This window comes from Thunnus albacares, chromosome 5, assembly GCF_914725855.1.
Source record: "Thunnus albacares chromosome 5, fThuAlb1.1, whole genome shotgun sequence".
In the NCBI taxonomy this organism is placed as follows: domain Eukaryota; kingdom Metazoa; phylum Chordata; class Actinopteri; order Scombriformes; family Scombridae; genus Thunnus; species Thunnus albacares.
In genome coordinates, this window is record NC_058110.1 from 27,233,888 (window position 1) to 27,256,612 (window position 22,725).

General features: G+C 38.7%; 1 protein-coding gene across 3 annotated transcripts; it reads right to left on the bottom strand.

The window, feature by feature from the left end:
• Positions 1-381: 381 nt before the first annotated feature.
• Positions 382-13,037, bottom strand: pan2 (poly(A) specific ribonuclease subunit PAN2). 3 transcript variants are annotated; one of them, XM_044351717.1, is made up of 26 exons: positions 12,927-13,037; positions 11,838-12,143; positions 11,550-11,719; positions 11,318-11,438; positions 11,123-11,200; positions 10,760-11,030; positions 10,224-10,563; positions 8,685-8,781; positions 8,334-8,453; positions 8,112-8,231; positions 7,886-8,014; positions 7,564-7,763; positions 6,507-6,655; positions 6,227-6,333; positions 6,011-6,109; positions 5,840-5,928; positions 4,929-5,073; positions 4,692-4,829; positions 4,345-4,404; positions 4,163-4,253; positions 3,913-4,070; positions 2,281-2,424; positions 1,717-1,896; positions 1,483-1,576; positions 883-1,074; positions 382-758 (listed from the first exon to the last, which is right to left on the bottom strand). In XM_044351717.1, the coding sequence occupies exons 2-26, from the start codon at positions 12,123-12,125 to the stop codon at positions 721-723; spliced, it is 3,618 nt and encodes a 1,205-aa protein (XP_044207652.1). In that variant the 5' UTR covers positions 12,126-12,143; positions 12,927-13,037; the 3' UTR covers positions 382-720. The 3 variants fall into 3 exon arrangements, with proteins under 3 accessions (XP_044207652.1, XP_044207650.1, XP_044207651.1); XM_044351715.1 differs by having other exon boundaries at positions 871-1,074; XM_044351716.1 differs by lacking the exon at positions 12,927-13,037 and adding an exon at positions 12,721-12,796 and having other exon boundaries at positions 871-1,074.
• Positions 13,038-22,725: the final 9,688 nt, after the last annotated feature.

Below are 22,725 nucleotides of genomic sequence, written 5' to 3' on the forward strand. Positions count from 1 at the left end.
TAATAAAGCTTATTTTAAGGCAGGTATTGCTGTTAAAAACCTTCACAGGTTTCAGGTTGTACATATTCCGTTGGTTTTCTTTTTGGATTGGATTTCCTCTTTTGGATGAGGGCAGGGATGTATCAGACTTCATTACCTTGGTTCATTGGAAATCAATTTGTAACAGAATTAATGTCATGAGAGATTCCTTGCCCATTATAAATTGACCTGCAGTCATGCCAGTTTCCTCACTGCTTGACATTTAATTTAACATTTTAGTCCACAGATTCAGTCCAGGGTTCTTTGATAAAACACAACTATCAAAATAAAGTTCTGAATGTGATAATTCGAAGCAGTGTAACAGCAGTGCAATTATTCAGAGGTCGAAAACAAGAAGCCTCATTTGTGTAACAGTGAGCTCATGATAGCTTTATTTATTTACATGCACCAAAATCACAGTTTTATTTTTGTTTTGTCTGTTTGTTTTTTTTAAAAAGGCTCATACGTTATAAAATACAATTATTTTCCTTTTTCCAAAAAAATTTCCTAAATGAAAGGTACAAACTTTGACATAATTAAAACTGTTCAGACACTGAGTTGGCAGTGAAAAGAGCTGCAGGTGGACTGTGCAGGCAACAAAGACCTCCATAAACTCTGTACACATTGAGAAAATCAATGATAAAAATTACAAAATAAGTGACTGGTTTCAGTCTTTCCAGTGGGAATGTGTCACAGTGCAGCTCACAGCCCCATCACAGAGGGAAACACAGCAGCAGCACCTGTTGGAGGAAGAAGAGTGCTTTCAATCCACTCACAGTGTTTCTATTGTTGCCCTCTACTCTAAACTCATTGTTAACATAAACCTACATCTAATTCAACATTATTTCGTACTTTTTGGGCTACCTTGACCATCTCCTGTGTCTGTCTCCGGGACTTTCCAGTCGAACTGGCGGCCTTTTTCATAGAGTCCCTTCAGGACCTTCCTCACTTCATCGGAGCCACCTCCACGACTCAACTCCAGGTACTTTCTGTACAGCTGCAGAGCGGTGCGTGCATCCTCTATGCTGTCGTGGGTTTCCCCTTGGATGTTGAGGTCTGTCAACAGCAGCCACACAATGACAAGGATAAAAAAATGACTAGTCATGATGATTCCTGCAGAAGCTTTTCAGCCGTTCCGCATCATTTACACTGCAGGTTATCAGGAATTAACACCTTAATGCTTTGATGCCAAAACACACAATCATTTATATTATGTATGAACTTTGAGGAAGTAGACAAACCTCAATACTAATTATCCAAATCAAAAGAAAAAATGAGTTTGCATAACTACAAACTGGAAATTTACTGACCAACTGATGTTGAAGCCATCTGCTCATCCTCAGAATTATGAGGCGAAAATATTTGACGATCAATTAATAATTGGAGGCAGATCTGCGATTGCATGATCTTATTTGCTTTAGTCCTGCACCTGCTGCCTTTTTGATTATTTTTTTTAAAACTTACCGAGAAAGTACCAGGCGAGAAATCTCAGAGAAATCATCCTCTTGCGAGGCAAATGGAACAGGTAGACAGTGTCGACGACTTGATCTTTCAGAACCTTAAAAACAGCAAAGAAACAGACTTTTGTCACGACTGCTCAAAGACATGTAAGATGTAATGAGATATAATTGTGCACTGCACTACACAGTACTGTAAACTATCAGGATACAAAACAAATCTGACTTGTTGTGAACATACCAATAAGTTAATGACCCGAAAGTCCTTCTGCAAGCCATGACCAACAAAGCGAACTCCCGTGTCGATGAGGAAGCGCAGCTTCAGGTAGGTGGACTTCAAAGTGGTCAAATGCTTTGAAGAAATCTTTGCATCCAGGTCACCTGGTTTGATGCCAGAATACTGCGTCAAATAGTCCACCACCTGTTAAAACAAATATTCACATTCATTCAAGGTGTTAATGGTAGAAACATGAGCAGCAGCAACAAAGGATTAAAGGATAAGTTCACAATTTTTCAAGTCTGTCCTAAAACAATAGTCAGGTGCTGTTCATGTCAGATTTTTCCAGAATTAATTGAAATTACTGCTCTCAAATGAACCAGATTATCATACTGTCTTCTTCTTTTGACTAATCAAGTGTATTATGAGCACTAACAAAAGGAAACACTGTCTAATGACAATGGAGGCAACATGATAGAGGTAGTAATAGGAAAAAGTGTCATCTGTTCATATTTTGGTATCCTGTGAATTTCCTTTATAACAATAATTTGTTTTTTCTGATGTTAGGCCATCTCTGCAACCCCTCACCTGCTCCTGGGTAGAGATGTAGTCATCGATGAAGGGCACCCCCTCATTGGGCCCCTGACCCCTCACACAGGTGATACGGGCAACAGACATCTGACTGGGCTTGATGGTCGACTTGGTGCCATCGCTGCGCAGTTCTGCCTCTTCCTGCACACACACACACACACACACACACACACACACACACACACAGTATATTCATGAGTCATGTTTATTTAAAATCTGTTAACAACAATAACAAAAGCCGTATTAGTAGGAGCATCAAGACTGTGAGCAACATAGAAAATATTGATAGATTGCAGATTTAAAAAGGAATCATTTTCCTCTGAGCAGCACATTTAGCTCGTTAAAGTTAGGCTGTTATTTGGATTTTTTTCTAATATATCACTATATAATATATAATAATTCCCTTTTTTAGAACATCAGTATGCCCACGTCTTTCCTGACAGTATTAGAGAAGTTATTCTTTAGTTCTCGTATTTAAGATGTCGCTCTGATTCACCTCCTGACCGGCTCAATTTGTCCTGTTCAAACATCTAGATGCAATTCAGGAAATGCAAAAAGTTGTCTCCCTCAACCACACTGCCTTTTTGTCTCAAGGAGTTTTATGATGCTATTTTTTCAAGCTAAGCTAGCTGCATGGAAGGCTAAGGATAAAAGTCAAATTATGTTATTTATAAGCTGTAGACTGTACTTAATGATGGGATAAATGATCAGCTTTGGTTCAAAAGTATTAAAACCAGTAACAGACTTTAAAACTCATTTGATCAAAGACCAGCGTGAGAACTCGTGTAGCTCCAGAGATGATGGATTCAGGTATCAGGAACTCCAAAGGAAGCGCTTGTCAAATCATCGAACAGCGTCTGAAACTTCCTCCCCCCCACACCCCCCTCCAACGTCTTTTGGATGTTTTGATTTGAACGTCTCTCTCAAGCTCTTTTCTTCATTCTTCACACGACTATTTCTGTCACTTTTCATGTGTATAACCGAGTGCAACACCATAAATATGTTTGAAGAGTCTGTCCAAAAGTTGTAAGATTACGATTACTTGTCACACACCTCTGTCTATAAGTGCAGGCGTTTTGTCCTGCTGTCAAGTGTGGACATTCAGAACAGTAATAAATACTTTTGTCTTTAGATGTAGCATCATACTAACCAGCTCATTTCAAACACATCCCTGACATTTAACTACATGACTATCTGGAGGCTTCATTCACCCTTATAAATCCTGACACACCTGTCTGTGACAGTGTGAGGTACGCAGACTAGAGCTGCAATGATTAATCGATTAGTTGATTGACCAAAAATTAAATTGCCAACTACTCTGTTAATCAATTAATTGTTTTGAGTATTTTTTTAAAGAAAAAAATACTAAAATTCTCTGGTTCCAGCTTCTTTAATGTACATATTTTCTTGTTTCTTTAGTCTTTTATGATAAACTGAATATCTTTGGGTTGTTTGTGAGGACAAAACAAAACATTTGCATCTTGGAAACATTTTTCACTATTTTCTGACATTTTACAGACAAAACGACTAATCAATTAATCAAGAAAATAATCGACGGATTACTTGATAATGAAAATAATCGTTAGTTGCAGCCCTTATGCAGACAGTCACATTATAATCCAGACTCACTTGGTTGAGTGTGACAAACTCTGCGTCCAGCCCCACCAAGTCACCAGCCTGCGGCATCTCGCTGACCATGAGGGGAATGAAAGTGGCGTGACTCTTCCTCTGCTTCCGAGCCAACGAGGCCTCAGTCAGGAGCACGCTGGCATCGATGGGGTTTTTAACTGAGATAAAAACAGCAAAGCGTGAGCAGATAAATGAAAGCGCTGGATGCAAAAAAAACTAAAAACTCCAGATTTAATATCCTAAAACTCACTGCGGAGGTCGTATTTGGTATGATAGTTCCTCTTGGCGTAATACAGAATGGCCGGCACCTTCCAGCTCACGTCAAACTGAGCAGCTTCAGCCTTCGACAAAGCAAAGAGTAACAATACATTTTACATGAGCGCAAACATGATATCTCATTAGAATAAATCAAATAAGAAGTCAAATATTTACCTTGTCGATTGGCTCAATTAAGAAATCATTGAAAAGGTACCACTGCTGGTGTGTGACGCCCTAAAACAAACACATACGTCATTCTAAACGTCGATACTCAAACAATATAAAACATCAACTACACTTTACTACTGAACAAATATAAGAACATATGATCAGAAATAAACATTGGCGTTATTATAACAGGGAGCAGGATATTGTAAATTTGTTCCGTGATGTCACTTCTTTTTTTTTTTGCATAATTGTCTCTGTTATTGATTGCAGAACAAGATAAGTGATAAAATTTCATTGACTTTGAAGAAGAAAGTCTCTCTCAGTCAGTATTTCCTCATCTAAGCTTCACTAACCTCTTTTCTTTGATGATACGTTTCTCCCACTTTGATGTGTGCGACCAAGTTTCCGCCTGTGCGAGCGTCAAGGATGTGCGGCACCGTGACCACCAGGTCATAGAGAGAAGCGCCCTCCGCCTCTTCGGCAGAACTCAACTGGGTGGAGATGACGTAACGGGTGAGTAGTTGCATGTAACTCCGAATGAATTACACAGTCAGAGAGAGAAATTTAAAAAAAAAAAAAGAATGAATCACCTCCTCTCCTTCAGGCCAGCTGCAGATCTCCAGTCCCTGATTTTTGCTGATGGACATCTTCAGAGTGAGCGGGATCCAGACGTGTCTCAGATCCTCCGCCCGAGTGTCGAAGGTGAAGCCCTCCATACTGCATAACTCCTCCCCACTACACAAGAGGGTACAATATAGTGAGGATAAAAGTGGTGCCACACACTGGGTACATCTCAAGGCTCTTATTTTATGGCTCCTCGCCTGAACTGGAAGTTGTTCCTGATGCGCCATTTTGACGAGCGTCCCAAGTCTCTTATTTTGCTCGGAGGAGCGAGTCACATGTGAGGCTGAAAGTTCTGTGTCAGGTTTGATATGAATTACATCATTTCCATTTGCCCTGAAACATTTAGCCAAATACATATTTTCCAGTGTTCAGAAGACACCCTGATCATATCCTGGGTTATTGAATGATGAATTCACTATCAGGGTTATCAAAAAATACAGATGGAAATGATCGATAAGTAGTATAAATGCATTCTGCGAGTAGAAATGGTTTCTACAGCTGTTAAAGCCGACTGACAGCTGATTCAACTGTGATCAGCTGTCGCCGTCATCAAAAACGGACGTCGCTTCACATGACGCTTCAGAGGAGAGGACGTCTCACGTCTCTTAAAACAAATTTCCTCGTTTCCTCTCTCCTCGCTTGGTTTCCTCGTCTCTCCTTGCATCCACGGTGGGAGGGACTAAGACGCGAGGAAAAGACGCAAGTGAGGGAAACGTGGATGCAATTTAAGAGACTTGGGACGCTCGTCAAAATGGCGCATCAGGAACAACTTCCGGTTCAGGCGAGAAGCGAGGAGCCATAAAATAAGAGACTTGAGACGTACCCACTGACTCGACTGATACAGATGTTGTTATGTGATATTAAAAAGGGATCTTACTCCAAACACCACTCGGTGGGCATGGGTGGCGGTTCTTTAGGTTTCGCAGGTTCCATCGCCTCTTTTTGCTTGGCTTTATTGAAGGCGTACTGAGTAAACAAACAAAGGATAATTAAAATAATGTAACTAACAAAAAATAATACATTTTGAAGTGATAATGAGTGACATTACCTCTGCCTGAACTTTCCAGAATTCAGCCTCTTTAGCGCTGTTCACCTCACAGTTGATGACCAGAACGTCCGGTAGACATCGAATGTTTCGTGTCTGCACCTACAGCGGCACACAAAAAAAAAAACACTCTCACAATGCTGAACGGAGCTCAATCAGACTGGAAAAGTAATTTTTTGTTTAATTGTGAGCTGCTGTTATGTCTTAGCTGTAACTCACTGTGGGCTGATACTTCTCACAGTTCTCACACCACGCCTGAGTGCTCTGCTCCAGACAGATGCTCTTCTTCAGGATCTCAGCGAAGTCATACTCCTTTATTGTCTTTTCTGAGTGCAGTGAAACGAATATAACGCAGTCAACAAATACAGAATATACATATATATATACACACAGGTTATCCATTCTTGCAGAGCTCCACGTCAGGTATATGAATGTCAAAATTCTGCAGATGTAAGACTATTCATGCATAGCAAGTGTAAAAACAACACCTTGAGCTCACCTTGAGAGTTTTGTTCAGGGTAGTGCATGGTGAAGAGCAACGTGAGGGAGGAGCGGACCGTCTCCTTCCCGCAGCGACACAGGCTGCTGTTCTCTACTTCACATCCGAACAGCTTTCCGATGGCAGACTCACCAGAGGAGCCCAGAGAACTGTGACAAATGCAGCATCGACACGATTATGTTTAAACTCGTTTCTGAGAAAGCCACAGACAGTCGGCTGAAAATGAGACGCTGATACCTACATGTTTTCTATTTCCCTTTGCAAATGAAAACAGTGAGAATTGTGTAAAAGAAAACTGAATAACAGGTTATCATTTGATGTATTTCTTCAATATATCATACATGTTTCAGACAGTGTTTAAGTTCAGTTTAGTGTTAGTTTGTGTTTCACACATGTTCTAAATTCTTCTGTGCTGTGTCTATTCTAAACTTAGTTCTTTGCTGTGTAAGATGAGGCAGTTGTGTGTCTAACAGTTAAGTTTATTCTGTTATACCTTTACCTGAGCCAGTGATAAGATAAACTGTAGTTATGTAGATGTTTATGTGTAAAACTGATAAGCTTTAGAGGATAGTGTGGTTTGTCCTTAATTTAATATAGTAGTAATGTTATTTTGTGATGCTACTTGGTGCATGCTTATGTACTGTCATATATGGTCGTGAAGAAAGACTGTTCCTAGGTTAGCTGAACTTTTGACTTATGTTTCTATCTGAGGGTTGGTTGCTGACCTGTAAGGTTAGTAAACAGATGTCTTAAATTCTGTACGAGCAGTATTTAAGGGACTGGTTAAGTGCCAACATTTCAGACAAAGAAAAGATAGCTAGGTGGTATGTATCTTTGTCTCCAGAACTATGATGCATTATACTTCTGATTGTATTATTTGATTACATTAATTCATAACCTGACAATGCTCTCTTTGTGTGTTTATTGAGTGATCAGCAATTTCCCATTACAATAGACAAGAGGTTTGATAAGAGATTTGTTAGTATCTGAGCTGAATGAATCTAGATATTTAGCAGACCAGGAACAGGTCAAACACCACTCTACTGGCTGCTCTGACCTGCTGCTGGCTCCTCTGTAGGCCTGTGGACCCTCCTGCTCCTGCGTCTCCTGGTGGAGCTGGGTGAGGATGAAGCGGTTCCAGCTTTGGATTAAGCGACCGAGTCTGGCCTTCCCTGTTTGTTCGTCTGAGTCTGCGAGGATCAGGCCCAGCGCCGACGCTTCAGGGATGGTACGAAACGCTCGGAGGAAGTTACTGGCCTTGAGGAGAGGAGACAAGAGAGGCTGCGTTCAGAAATCTACACGGTAGATGTGGGTGACAGTTTCAAGTCTTCTGCATTATCAACCTACTGTTATTTAGAGAAGAAGCGACAAATATCTACCTGACACGGATCTCCTCGAGACAAATCCAACATGTGGAAGAGGAAGCCGAGCTCACAGGCCAAACAAAACTCCTTCTGGCACAAATGATTCCGCACGAGACACCGAATTGGCTCCAGGAAATATAAAACCTAATGTTTCAACACATAAACAAGAGAACAACTCTGCATGAGTACAAAAGAAAACAACATATCTGTAATACACACTAAAACCTTCATAGTTTCTTACCTGGATCATGCAGTTACAGTAGGCGTTGGGGATGTGAGGCTCCAGACCAGCGAACAAAGTTCTGTTGTAATGTTTGAAGTCAAAGTCCTCGAGTCCAAGTTTAGAGTATTTAATGGTGACCTGATGGAGCACAAAGATGTCATCAACACATGTCTCTGCAAACAAAAGCTATTTTTTTTCTCCTTTTATATTAAAACCATAATGAAATATGACAAGTCCAACCTTTCTGTACTTTTTTGGCACCATGTAGAGGTGTGGCTCTTCATCACGTCCAATTGGTGATTCAGGAACCTGGTTGTAATTATCATAGTCGAGCTCCACGTCTTTAATTTTATAGGGAACCTGAAACCAACACAGAAAATATATTTGGATGGTTGAGATCTATGTGTGAACATGACACTGAACACAGCAAACATATGGATGTTTTCTAAATGACACCTTGTAGAAATCTGCCCATGTATTTATATATTTAGTTATTTTAAATTTCTTCTAACCTACCAAATGTTTGATAATGTAAAAGGCTGTCGTAAAGTAGCTGAAGATCTACACGACATGGTTTTTTTTTTTACTCGCCTGGTTCCGAGGGCGAGTCCGAGGATTTGCTGCGTAACCGATGAACCCGACAGTCTTCATCGTGCGCAGGATTTCCGGGTCCACAGGAGGAGCCCGTCTGCAGGAAAAGAAACATTTCATAAAATAGTAGCAGTTAAAAAAACAAACAAACTGTGAAGCCACTTGCCAAACGCTGTAGGTGATATATACACTAATGCAATCTACTACAACAGCAATGCACCCTTATACTGAGAGCTGTTTCTAATGTTTTGTACACCCGATTAATATCGATGAGGTAACACCTCTAAAACTATTTCAACAAAAACATTTCATGAAGATAAAATTTATTACACAGCTGTTTTATTATACTGAATTAGTTTTAGCTGATAAACTGGCAACTAAATGTATTTGTCTACTTTTGGAGATGCTTGAAAACAGAAAACAGAAAAATGGCAGCTCATATTCAGATTTGGACGCACCCAATCTGGAATTATAGTCGATAAATTATCAAATCTAGGCAGCAAAACAAACATAAATAAATTAAGTCAGATTTTATACCCATTAATTAGCGATATAAAATGTGATTAAATCAGTGGAAATGTGTCCCAGTTACATATATCAACTGCAATATGAAATACAATAAAACACTGACATCACTTCCAGACAGTTAGCCAAACATGACTGCAGAAAAGAGAAATGAACTAGTTCCACACGATAACTAGATGTGTCTGTGGTGTGAAGAGTGAGATCATACATCTCCATTCGTGATACATATTTTTGTTATTGTCAGTGAATCATATGACAACACCGACTGACAATGTGTTAGTCCGTCCCTCGATCCTCTCGGGCTTCCTGAGCCTGTCTGTGGCTCATTAGTTTCCACTGAAGACACATATTTACGTCACAAATAGTTTAATATGTGACAAATGCTAATTATTAGGGCTGCAACTACTGATTATTTTTAATATTGATTAATCTCCTGATTATTTTTTCTATTAATTGATTAAATGGTTTGTCTATAGTAAATCAGAAAGTGTCTTCAAATTTTGTCTGATCAACAAAATCCCAAAACAATCAGTTTACTGTAATGTGTGACACAGAAACACTGTAACCAGCAAATGTTTTTGCTCATTTGCTTAATTTTCTGTCAATGGACTAATTGTTGCAGCTCTACTAATTATTGCCTGAAACAGCTGTGTTCTGTAGGTTTTAAGTTACTCAAACAGAAGTAAATAGTACATTTAATGGGGACTATTCTCAGCTGCAGATTTGGTGCTTTAGTGAGTTTTAATGGCAGCATGACGGCATGCATTTAATTGACTCAAAATAAACTACAGCAGCCATGTTCACCGTAATAAAGGAACATGTCACTCAGTGCAAGAGTGTAGCTCACTGATGTGTTTTTAATAGTTTCTGGACAAGAATGGAGCTCTACAGCACAGAAGAATAAGATATATCGGGCTTTGGATACACAGAAAATACCTGTTAGTCGGATCAGTTCATGCAGTGTTGCCAGTGCCAGTTGTACAGAATCACCTACAGCACTTGTGGTGGTGTTACCTGGGGCTAGGTGTAGCCAGTGCAGTGGGCCAGTCTGACAGCAGCGGCTCTGTGCTGGTCAGCGGCATGGGGATGAGAGACAGCGGCAGCAGATCGTGGTTCCAGTCCAGCTGAGTATCCACTAGGCAAGGCAGGGCAAACTCTGTCTCCCGAGAGTAGTCGTTGAACGAAACCTCTGGAGCATCAGACCACAGGTGCACACATCCCCCAGAGTCCCCGAAGGCCAGAGCTTGTTTGCTGGACGATACGTCAAAACTCATGAGCAACTGGCCCACGGTGTTGACGTGGAAAATGTCTGCCATATTGGCGAGACCAGTAGGCTCACAGAACTGGCACTGACCTGGAGAAAGAAACACGTACATGTCAAACACTTCTGTACTTGAGTGTGACACTAAAATATAAATCTTGATGTTGGCGTTTTAAAACAAAAAGCACACATTCATTGACCAAACTCTTGAAGAGAAATAAATATCAGCCAACAAACAGACAGGCTGAAGACTCTGCATGACAGTGACCCCTTGTTCCCCAGCTGATACCTGTCTGTGAGATGATCGCTAGGCGTGACGTGTAGGTAGGAATGAAGCGCAAGAAGAGAGGGTCAACGTGCACTTGAAGCGGAGTTACAGCTCGCATCATGCGGAGGTCGTACACCATGAGGAAACGGTCACACGCCAACCCGTTCAGTCCTCGGCTGGAGAACCCGCACGCAGCCAAGAGGTTTCCGTGGACGTCGAAGTCTGAGAGGCTGCCAGAGAACGCGTCAAACTCATGTTCCATCTTGAAGGTACGCAAGTCCCGAAGGGTTACCTGGTTTTAACAGAGGGGGAACATGAGTGTTGTGGTTTTGATTAAACCAGAAAAACATCTGGATCATCACAAACTTACTGGATCATCCTTACCTTGCCAGAAGTGTGACCACAGAAGAAGAAACGACTGGTTTGGCGCATTATTGCCACTCCAGGCACCTCAACAGTGAACTGTCAAGAACATACAAGAAAAAATTACCTTATATGGCAAAATATGGCAAAAATATGGCATGTGGTGCTGTGTGGGAGTTACAATATCTCACCTTTTGGGGAGTTACAATATCTCACCTTTTGAGTTTCTTGAACAGTATTCAAATCCACTTCGACAACATAGTTCTGTAATCCTCCCATGAGCAGGGTGTTGTTGTCGGTCATGAGGAGACTATGCATATCAGCCCCTTCCTCCATTCTGCAATGCACACATGCTTTATTAATGATAAATTAATAAAATTAAATGACAGAATAAATGACGTAACAGCTGCATGATGTCTACAATCAATCTCTGCAAAAGAGCACTTACGGATAATCAAACATGACTAGGCCGCCACGAGTGTGACACTTGAGGTTAGACTTAGAGAGGAACAGCACGCCTGTTTCCAAACTCTGAATGTGTCGGATGTCATCAGTCGAATGCGCTTGGAAAGAAGAATAGCGGCCCATTGTAGGTCCGAAGAACGAAGTTGCATGACCCTAAAGAGAAGGGCAAAAGCAAAATGAGACAGAATGACAAGGTTGAACAATCTGCGTTTTTATTACAATGGAAAACAAAATGCTTCAGGAGCATTTTCATCATAATCGAGACTCTCACTCTGTGGTTTCCCATCCAGAGCATTTCCTCCTGCAGATCAAAATGCGTTGCAGTGACAGGGATGCCGACTTCTGAGACTGCACTGTGCAGCTCAGAAAACATCCCCTCCATGAGGTGCACGGGCTCGGGGACCGTCACGGCCAGCCCCTCTGGGTCAAGCTCCACACCCTGCAGTAAGTTGGGGTTAAGGTGGGGGTCCATGGAGGGCTCCATCCCTGCATCCAGAGTCCCGTGGAGGCTGGGTGAGTACTCACCCATCCCCGCGTCAAGACCATCAAAGTTCATCATGTGTACAGTGAAATCAACCTGCAGAGGAATGACAACATCTGTAAATAGTAATAGGGCTGCAACTAATGATTAGTTTGATTTTCGATTAATTGATTAAATGTTTTGTCTATAAAATGTCAGAAAATAGTGAAAATTCCTGTTATAATTTCTTCAGATGTCTTATTTGTGTCCAAAACACAATTATTCATATATGAAAATGAAAAACAGTAAATAGTCCCATTTGAGAAGCTAAAATTAGCAAACTTTTGACATTTTTCCTTTAAAAAAATGACTAAACCCATTATTCGATTATCAAAATAGTGGCCGAATTATTTTTCTGTTGATTAACTAATCAATTAATCTTTTCAGCTCTAAATACAAGCCTAGCCTGCTGATGAATATATTGAATTTTGTTGCTTATTTTAAACATTAAACTTAAGTATCGGCTCTCTGTGCAGCAGCAGCTCAAATGAGTTTTAGCTTCAGTTTGGCTAACAGTAGCTAGCCCCGGAAGCTAACGTCTGAGCTAACTGCTATAAAAAGCCCCACAAGCCAAAGTTATAATAGTAATTAGTGAAATGTGCACGGGATGCAAAGCTGACATTTCTTCACTCACAATAGCAGCATCTCGTTTCTACTATTTGCACAGCCGTTTAATGTTTAGCTACTTTAACAAGCTAACCAGACAGACTGGCTAAACTGAGCTGCACATAACGTTACAGTCAGTTTATCTACCAGACACATCTGTGTCACTGAGAAGTTGGTGTCCTTTCAAAGAGCTGAAAGACTTGAAATATCAATAAAAAAAAACTTTACACCGACCTATTCTTGAACAGGAGTCACAGGAGTCCATGCTCACAGCTCATTCACAACAATAACACGTTAAATTAAACTGAAACATATCCGGAGCAAACGGTGGTGCGTTCAAGAGCACCGGTAGAGCTTCGGAGATGTTGCGAGTGTCTCAACTCACTCTACAGGGTTCAGTGTTTTCCAACGATGGAAGAAGTATTCAGAGCCTTTACTTAAGTGCAAGTACTAATACTTAAAAAAAAATCAATTACAAGAGAAGATAGACTATGTTTGTATGTTTGGGGTCGTTGTCATGCTACAGAATTAATTAGGGACCAATCAAATGGTTCCTCCCTGATGGTTCTGCATTATGGATAAGAATCTGAACATCTAAAGTGCCTAAAACCTTTGCACATTACTGTATCTGCAGAGTTTCCCATTAGAGTTTATCTGTTTTCACATTCATCTGCTGAAGGATGAAATTTTCCATCAAGGTTAAACTGCTATACATACAAAACTCCTATCCACTCAAAAATGTGTTTTTCTTCTTGTTCCTTAAATTGGATGTTTGGACTGATGTAAGTGCAGAGTTTGACACTAGAGGGCTGTTCTCACATTCATTTGGCAAAGGTGGAAAGTTTCTCTAAACTCACTTTAAATCTGAGTTTACAGTGGGTACTTCCGAGCAGGATTTGTGACATCACAACAATTTTTGAGCCAATCCTGGTCCAAAATTCAACATAAACAAGTGTGATGTGGAAACTTGAATCCTCTAGTTCACAAACAATGAGAATGGACTTTACAGTGATGTAGGAGAAGTCTCGTATCAAGCAGTTTAACTTTTAAAATAAACAATATTCGCTTGTTTGAAGATTCTGGATTCTTAATGAACATTTTAAGGATTTTTAAAGTAATTGAACTTTTCTGTGGAAAAAAAACATAAACACAAATTATCAGGGTATTTTTTATATGCCTTCAAACATGTCTAGAGGAAATCTTTAAGTAATGTTTAAAGCATGAGTCATGATGATTAAATGCATGAATTCACGCAGGTTGTCTTGTGAATTCCTGTTGCTCAGCATCAACGAATTATCACTGAATCATTATGACTTAATGTGATAAGTTGACACACTTACTTCATACATTCATTGATATGTTACCAAATTAGTTGAATTCTAAGTTGTTGTAAAGGAAATTTTATATGTATGTGATCAGCCTCTATGGAGCTGCTTTGTAATTTAATCAAACTCACATTTAAAAGCGAGATGGATGTATTGATCCATCATGATCAGGTCGTATCAGGCTTTAATCTTACACTCACAGTAACTGTCGATTGATATATATATAAGTAACTGTGAATTAACATTCATTAATCTGTTAAACTGATCACATATGATTTGATAATTTGTTAATGGTGAGCAACGTGATACATCCTGCATTAATTCATTCATTAATACTATTTGTAAATTCATTGATCCTGGATTTTTCAATAGTGGAGAAGGAGTAGATGTGATTTTAAGAATTTTTAACACAGTAATTGAACCTTTTGATTAGAGGAGCCATATCTGCCACTAGTTATTATTCAAATCAGAGTATATCAATAAGTCTTAAAACATGTCTGGAGGAGATCTTTAAAGGCATCAGTTGCCTGATCTTAAAAGCACAAAAATGCATCAATCTTTAGTATATTTATTTAAGACTTTGCACAAAATCTCAGTTATTTTCTCATATAAGTAATACATTCATTTTGAGCAGCAAATTAAGTATTTTTGTATTAGCAAATTTGTTATGTGTTAATTTAAATTGAAGGTTATCAGCACTCTTTCTACTTTTTACAACAGTAAAAGTTAATCCTAAAAAAAAAAAAAAGACAAAAAGTTTGCTAAAGCTGGTAAAGTTCTTAATGAATTTAGTGATTTGTAACACTTTGGAAACCTCTTAGTTTGATAATATTTATTGCTCTACATGAGTCAGTTAAATTACAGACGAAAAACAAAAACAAAACAAAAAAAAAAAACAGAACATAAATGGGAAATGTAAAGGAAGCACGAACGTCTCTCATGTCTTCCCTTTATCGTTTTCCTTCACTGAAAAACAACTTGAACCAAATTTGCTTTATTGGCATTAATGTCAAAACACCAATAATCAATGAAACAAACATTAACACAACATTAGTATTGATATTAATTATGTATATTTAGTATATCTTATGCACGTGTGTGTGTGTGTGAGCGTGTGTGTGTGCGTGTGTCTATGTGTGCGTGTGTCTGTATATGTAAAATACAAAGGTTTTTCTCTGGTAGAGAAGAGGGACAGATCGCGGACTCGGATGGAAAGTTTGTTCAATCTGTGCTGAGAATTTACTTCATTATCGCCCTGAAATGTAAAGGTTAATCTCACTTCCTCGGCATAACCATAGATGTGAAACTTGATTATATTTGGGTTAATTGGTGTGTCATTCTGAACAGTTGATATAGTGTACTTTCGTTATAAGAAATTACAGGTATGAATAATTTTAAATGAGAATATTAAGTATATGAATAAAGCAACCACATCACACTAATGCTTGGGGATCCGAGAAAAATCTCATTAAACAATGATGAATATACATAATAATAAATAATAAAGAACATTATTAATATAAGTATACAATGCTCAAGTAAGTTTAAAGTTTCACTTTTGAGTTCTGTGTTGAAAACAGTCGAGCTTTCTCTTTTCTTTTTTGCTCACGGATAATTACCTAATATAGGTTTTTTTTTATTATTATTCTATCCTCATCCTTTTTTCTCTTCTATCAAACATCAGTTCGGGGTCTTCCTGCCTTCTTTGTTACATGAATATTTAATTGGCACTCATGAACTCACCTGAGGGATGCAGGAAAATCCTGCACTGACTCATTCCGCAGGCTACTATAAAGCCAGCAGGACTCCCAACAACTCACACAGAAGGACCACAGCAGTCAACAGGAGACACCTACTCACTAAAACCCAACCATGGCGTTTGTTTTCGCGACTTTTGCTGCTGTTTTCTTGCTCTTCAACGCTGCAACCTGCGCTCCGGCCGGTCTGCAAGATGCATGTGCGGATGTGCGGAACAGCTCTATGGAGCTTAATCGCATTGCCAAAATTGTGTCAGTTCAGGTAAGTCGTTTTTTGTTTGTTTGTTTGTTTGTTTGTTTGTTTGTTTGTTTGTTTGTTTTTACATTTAAAAGTTAATATATTTGGATATATGCATGCAAAATACACATAAACACGTTTCCATACAGCATCTGGAATATTTTTAGTCACTAAGATTATGTTTTGTGTGAATGTCATCTTTTTATAAATACATTTTTAACCAACTCTACTATGTTGAAACGTGTCTAAAAACACATTTTAATTTTATTCACATTTATCGCTGGCAGGCACTGACTGGACAGATTTTGTTAAGACTGCTTGAAACCATCAAAAACTAGCAAAATTAGAAATACTGATTCTAAATGTGTTGTGTATTTATTGCCTTATATATTTCTAACCTTACATACTGTCACAGTGTACTAAAACATGTCTGTTTTAAATGTTCTGTAGGCACGAAATGGATCCAAAGATTTGGCAGATTTCTCCACCTCACTTGTTTGGATGAAGGCCGATGACATGTGTGACCCCGAGACCCTGAAACTCAAGTCTACGGTAAGAAATATCACATAAATGTTGTTATATGGCTGTTATGTCTGTGACAGTATAGACACTGTTGAAGAAAATCACTCACGTCCTTGTTCAAAGTTTGCTGTGTTGGTGGTTTTTATTAGCGTTTCAAAATACGGTTAGTTTACTGACCCAGAGCAGAGGGACACATATACTAGAGGGTTGAGGTGGGGGGGTGATTAGACCATATGCAAATACAGTTGTGGGTAAAGGAAGGAAGGAAAGAAGCATTAATATAACAGGCTACTCATGATGAGTTCATGATTGTGATGTTTTTTTTCCGCTCCTGCTCCCACACAGACGTGCACTGAGAGGATGTTCAAAGCCCTGACAAGCTACAACTCTGTGGTCGAGACTGTTGCTAGATTTCCAAGTTGTTCAGAGTTTGTCAGCAAAGTGAAGCCGGCGCTGGACAAACTGCACGAGGACATGAGCAGATGTGTGAAGTCAAAGGGAGTGACGCATCACCAGCAGGTAAGCAAAACTAATTTTTTTTTTTTTTTTTTTTTACAAAAAGTCTAATAAGTCAGAGCAGATTCAGGATTTATTCGAGCTCGGGACGGTTGGCTCATTGTTTTCTGATTTTCTGCTCTTATAGGGGTCCCACACCAGTGAAGAGGAGACCATTGGCCAATGGGAGAAGCCCTTGTTGTGCCAGTACACCTTGGACAGACTCTTCTCCTTCTCCATCCTCACCGCTCGTGTCTTCGCTGTCGGTGATCCGGCTAATCACGCCACTGAAGGATCCGCTCAGAAATGCATGTAGAGCATCAGCTGTATTCAGTGTTCACTGACACGCAGCTGTGAGATTGTTATAAGCGTCTTTAAATCTGATCACATTGATCAAAGTGTCCAGAACAGCCGTCAGTGCTTAATTTTGTTTCTACAAGTGTTTCCACTCTTGTTTTCTTCCATGTGCACATGGATTGTATTTCCAATGGAACTATAATTTAAACGTTATCTAAGATATTTATTCAAATTATATTTATTGCATTTTATTTATTGATATTTATTGAAATCAGTTTTTTGTATTTAACCCTATGTAATTTTCTTATGCATGAGAAATGCAAAGCTCATAATAAACAAGTTTCATCATCATATGTGTTGTGCGTTGTAAATTATGTCAGTTTTTTTTATTATTATTATTATGATGACTGTTCCTTCCAAAGAAAACAATCATGATGAATAATTCCTTATTTAAGGAAAGATATGAAGTTCCCTGTGTTGATCTTTTTGAATGGATCTTTGAATGAATTTACAAAACACCCTGACAAATATGCTGAGCTAAGAGGGAAGTTGTGCTTTCCTAAAACATTCCTGCTGCTTCTCCGGAGATCCACAACTTCCTACATACTTCCAACGTGTCAGTTATTGCAGATGTGTTTACTTGAGTTCCTTACACATGCTTTCGATGATGCAATGTTAATCGCATTGTAATTCAAAGGCAAAAGGTGTCACGTTTAAAGGGGAAGAGGAAGTAACAGTGAGCTCAGTGTAAACGTACTGGATTGCTCGACGAGGAAGTTTGTTCTCCGAGTGACTAAATATTCAGAATTCATTCAATCTCTCGGCGTGTCACGCCCACGTGACGCCCACGACCACGTCACAAGATTACTGTTTACCTCTGTTGGTAGAGTGTCATCCTACGCGGTCATGGCCCTCAGAGAAAAAATAAATAAATAAGAACAACAAATGTATAGTATCAGGAAAGGTTATAAAAATCAAATAAGATGCATAAACATAAGGAAATGAATGCATGGATAAAATAAAATAAAAAAACAGGAAAAACTAAAGAAAAAACACAGCATTGAAAGTACAAAAAGCAATATCAAAGTAAACATATAACAAGATGTTCTGTGAGGCTGAAATATTCACTGTAAAACAAAGTTGAGCTCCAAAATGTGTTTTTTTTTTTTTTAATATTTGATATGATGAGTTTTTGATGTGATTGTGATGTAAATGTAGTAACTCACCAGTGGGAAGTGAGAGAATGAAGTCACTTATGCGAGAAGGATTTATTATGTTGTGAAGAGATGTGTTACATTACATCACTTACCCGTGCGAGGATGATGTAAGCAGAAATGTCAACATGTTAAGTCACCTGAGAGATTTTTTTATGATAACTCAGCGGGCAACATAAAATGTGAGAAATGAGCCAGAGATAGATGTCAGGAGTTCTGTCTTTTATATCATTTAGGGATGAATATTTAAACTTAAAGACTGAAAAATAAGAATAACAATAACATGTATGGTGCTGGTTGTCATTTCTGTACAGTTCAAATAACATCAGTGTTTTCATCAATGCAAAGTAACACTGAACACAAAGTACAGTCCAGGCTGATGGGAATGTCATTATTTTGTATTTCCGTCATACACCAAGGTAGTTATACCATAGTGTATATATATTTTAGGCATTTCACTGGATAAGTGAAGCTTTTGACTGCTAGATTATTGTGGCGCTAGATTAAGAGTCAGGGGAGCACGAGAGTCAGTGGGATTCCTCCTCTGGGCACCACATCATGGCAATCCGTCCAGTAGTTGTTGAGATATTTCATAAAGAACAAATACAGTAAATCTTATGGTGATGCTAGAAGAAAAAGTCTGTGGACCTTGAAAAATTTCATGAAAATTTCATGGGATATTTCAGTTGGGAGCAAAGTGACAGGAAGAAAGACAAACATTGCACTAGCGTGGCTCTAAGGTTTTGAGGAAATGAGGATCAAAGAAACTGTTGAGCTTGATGGTTCATTCTTGACATTGATTGATAAAGGTACACGCTTGCTCTGCAGCTTTTGACCGTATAACACAGTCCTCATCAGCAGATGGTGTTTGTTCAGTTGCTGTTGAACTGTACAAACTCATGTTCCTCATCCATGTTGATTTATAAGTTGAGCCCGCCAGTTCATTGTTGATATTGAAAATAAGAAAAACAAAGGTCGATACAAAAATGTGTTTCAAGAAATGACCGACTCAGCAAGCCAAGTTCCTCAGGACGTCCCGTGCGTGTAATCCACGGGTCGTTGGCAATCTGAACATGACATCACTTCCTTATTTAATTTCTCTATACTCAGCTCATGCTACTGGGAAGTGATGTGCTCAGCCTGTAGAAAACCGCAAAACAGCCTGTGTGTGTTTTTGTTTTCATGCAGATTGTGTTAGAATGAAAAGTTACTGTTTCCAGCAGCATCTTAATGTTGGTCTAATGGTTAAGGTGCATATCATATTACAAAAAAAGCTACTGCAACTGCAAGGTGAGAAAAGCAGTCTGGAGAGTTTCACTGTTTACTTGGTTGAACTTTTAAACCAGAAAAACAGGTCTAGTTGAGCTTAGGGCTGATCCTGCTCAGACACTAGTAAACAGCCAACATTGTTTTCTTTGAGCAGTTACAGCGAGCTCCACAATTATAACAATCTACGGCTCTGCACTCTTCCTATACTGACTGTAAACTATGAGGTTCAAGTGTAAATTTGATTTGTGGATTCGAGCCACAAAGGTTTTTCTGATGCACTGACAGTCAGGTCAGGTGTCAACTGTTAGATCTCTCTGTACCATTTACAGCAAAGAGTGAAAGTTGTTCCTTTATTATCTCAATTCCTATCAGGCCTCAGTGGGCAATAACCTAAATTAACAAGCAGGTCGGCTTTACGGCAATACTGGATTAACAAGGATAGCAGCATCTATGTTTATTTCACTGGATAAGCCAAAAACAACAGAACTTCCATGTGGTTATTTTTATCTACAAACGTTTTCTCGATTGAGTTTTGTGGATATAAAAAACAAACAAACAGTATATTGATATGATGTCAGATTCTCTCATAAGCCCATTTGCATGTACAGTTCTCCTGATGATGTTTATCTATGCGTAAAAACATTTCAGGTACATATTAGGTATCAGTTATTATAGGCTGGATGATCACAATCAACGGTGGAAGAAGTATTCAAATCCACAAACACCTGTTGAAGGTCAGACAAACCGAAACGGTGTGAACTAAGAAATATTCCAGCAGTCCACGAGACAGAGTACGGGAGTTTTTCTCATTCTTCTCCAGTTGCACTTTGAAGTTACACACGTGTGAGGTGCATTCAATTGTGCAGGAATTTTATTACAATTTTTGATGACTATATCCGCATTCGTAAAAGTAGAAACGCCACATCGTAAATCAACTACAAGTCTTGGATTCAAAGTTGTACTTGAAAGTACAGTTTGAAAGTATCAAAAGTTATTACGCAGAGCGCCCTCTTCCAGAGTTTTATACCATGAATCATGTATATTATAGTATTAAACAACTGTTTACAGAAAGCTCGTTTTAACAACTTTAACGTGTCATATGATGTAAATTTGTCAGATGTTTTGTATATAAAAAACTGAATCTGCAAAGTGAGAATTATCTGCAGATGTCGAGTAAATGTAGTGAAGTAAAAAGTGCAATATTTGCCTCTGAAATGTGGTGGAGTAGTAGAAGAATGGCTGGATTAACCTGTTCGGGGTCCTGGAGCAAAAATTTAGCCCTTACTGACCTCCACCTACTGCCCTCTGTGCAATGTGTCTGTATCCTGGCGCTCCTATGCTGAAATGATACCTAATTTGTGTTAGTTTATGGTGATTTATATAGGAATATGTACTGTGTGAGCACAATATCAACTAAAATAATTAAGCTCTAGATTTCGACCCAGGACCCCTCTACAAGACACAAGTCACTAATAGCGGACCCACTGTAGCTGAAATCGTTTTGTACTTGTGTAAATTTCCAAACACATTTGCAACCTGGCGTTGTGTAAAAGTGTAGAGTACCATAACGTGGAAATACTCATGTAATACCTCAGAACTGTTTCATATTTTTGTTATTGTGAGCAAATCCCAAATGAAACAACCAAAACTAACAATGCAATAGTCTGTCTCTCAATACTTCCCAACTTCCTTTCTTTGCCCCAGAGCCTTGAATCTTTTTTTAAAAACAGCTCCTAAAACAGCTGAGAACTGTTTTTTGCAAACATTGGCTTTGGTGTGGTAGTGAGGGAGCGGGATGATGTATGTAGGTGTTTTTACATGTTTTTGGACAACAATGGAGCTCTGTGACACAGAGGAATAACACTTACACTAAACAGACAATACTTGTTGGATTCAGTGTTTGTTTACATGTTTCATGGGATTTGTTGGTAATACAAAAACTACAGAGGATCTCCTGAAACATCCCTAAAATACTCTACACCGCTGGACATGTTTGAACCAACCTCTATATTCCAATAAGTTTGTTGACCTTTGACATAAGGTTAATTTTTATGATGCAATTGTATAGTAATGAATTATGTCACTACATACAACTTCATCACACTTCTAAAACATATGTTTTCTTTAAATTATAGGTGCATTAATAACCCACCTACCACATGTAATATGATTTAATATTTTGTCAAATTTAGCTCCACCTGAGAAGCAAATAATCAGTGGTGGAAGAAGTATTCAGATCCTTTACTCAAGTAAAAGTACCAATACAGCAAAGTAAAAATACTCCATTACAAGTAAAAGTCCTGCATGAAAATTCCTACTTAAGTAAAAGTATATGAGTACTTGCAGCAACATGTAGTTAAAGTATTAAAGTTAAAGTAGTGGTTTGGTCCCTCTGACTGATATATTACTATATGTGACATCATTAGATTATTAATACTGAAGCATCAGTGTTAGAGCAGCATGTTACTGTTGTAGCTGCTGCAGGTGGAGCTAGTTTGAACTACTTTATATAAAGTTACTTTATATACTTTATATATTAGGTACTTTATATAGTTTAGTCCAGTGGTTCCCAACCTAGGGGTCAGGCCCCTCCAAAGGGTCACCAAATAAATCTGAGGGGTCATGAGATGATTAATTGGAGAGGAAAGAAGAAAAAACAAAGTTCTGATACACAAATCTGGTTTCAGTTTTTGGACTTTTTCTCTAATCTTTTGGTGAAATATTGGATCATTTGAACATTTATTGAAATGAAACCATGTGAGAAGTTTAGAGGGAAAAATCACTATTTGGTGGAGCTGTTAACAACTCATAGACATCCGAAATGTGACCCTGACTACACACTGCTTTTAGTAAGATGTCAAAAGACAAAAAGGTTGGAAACCACTAGTTTCATCTTTTACAATGTGTTGTATTTTA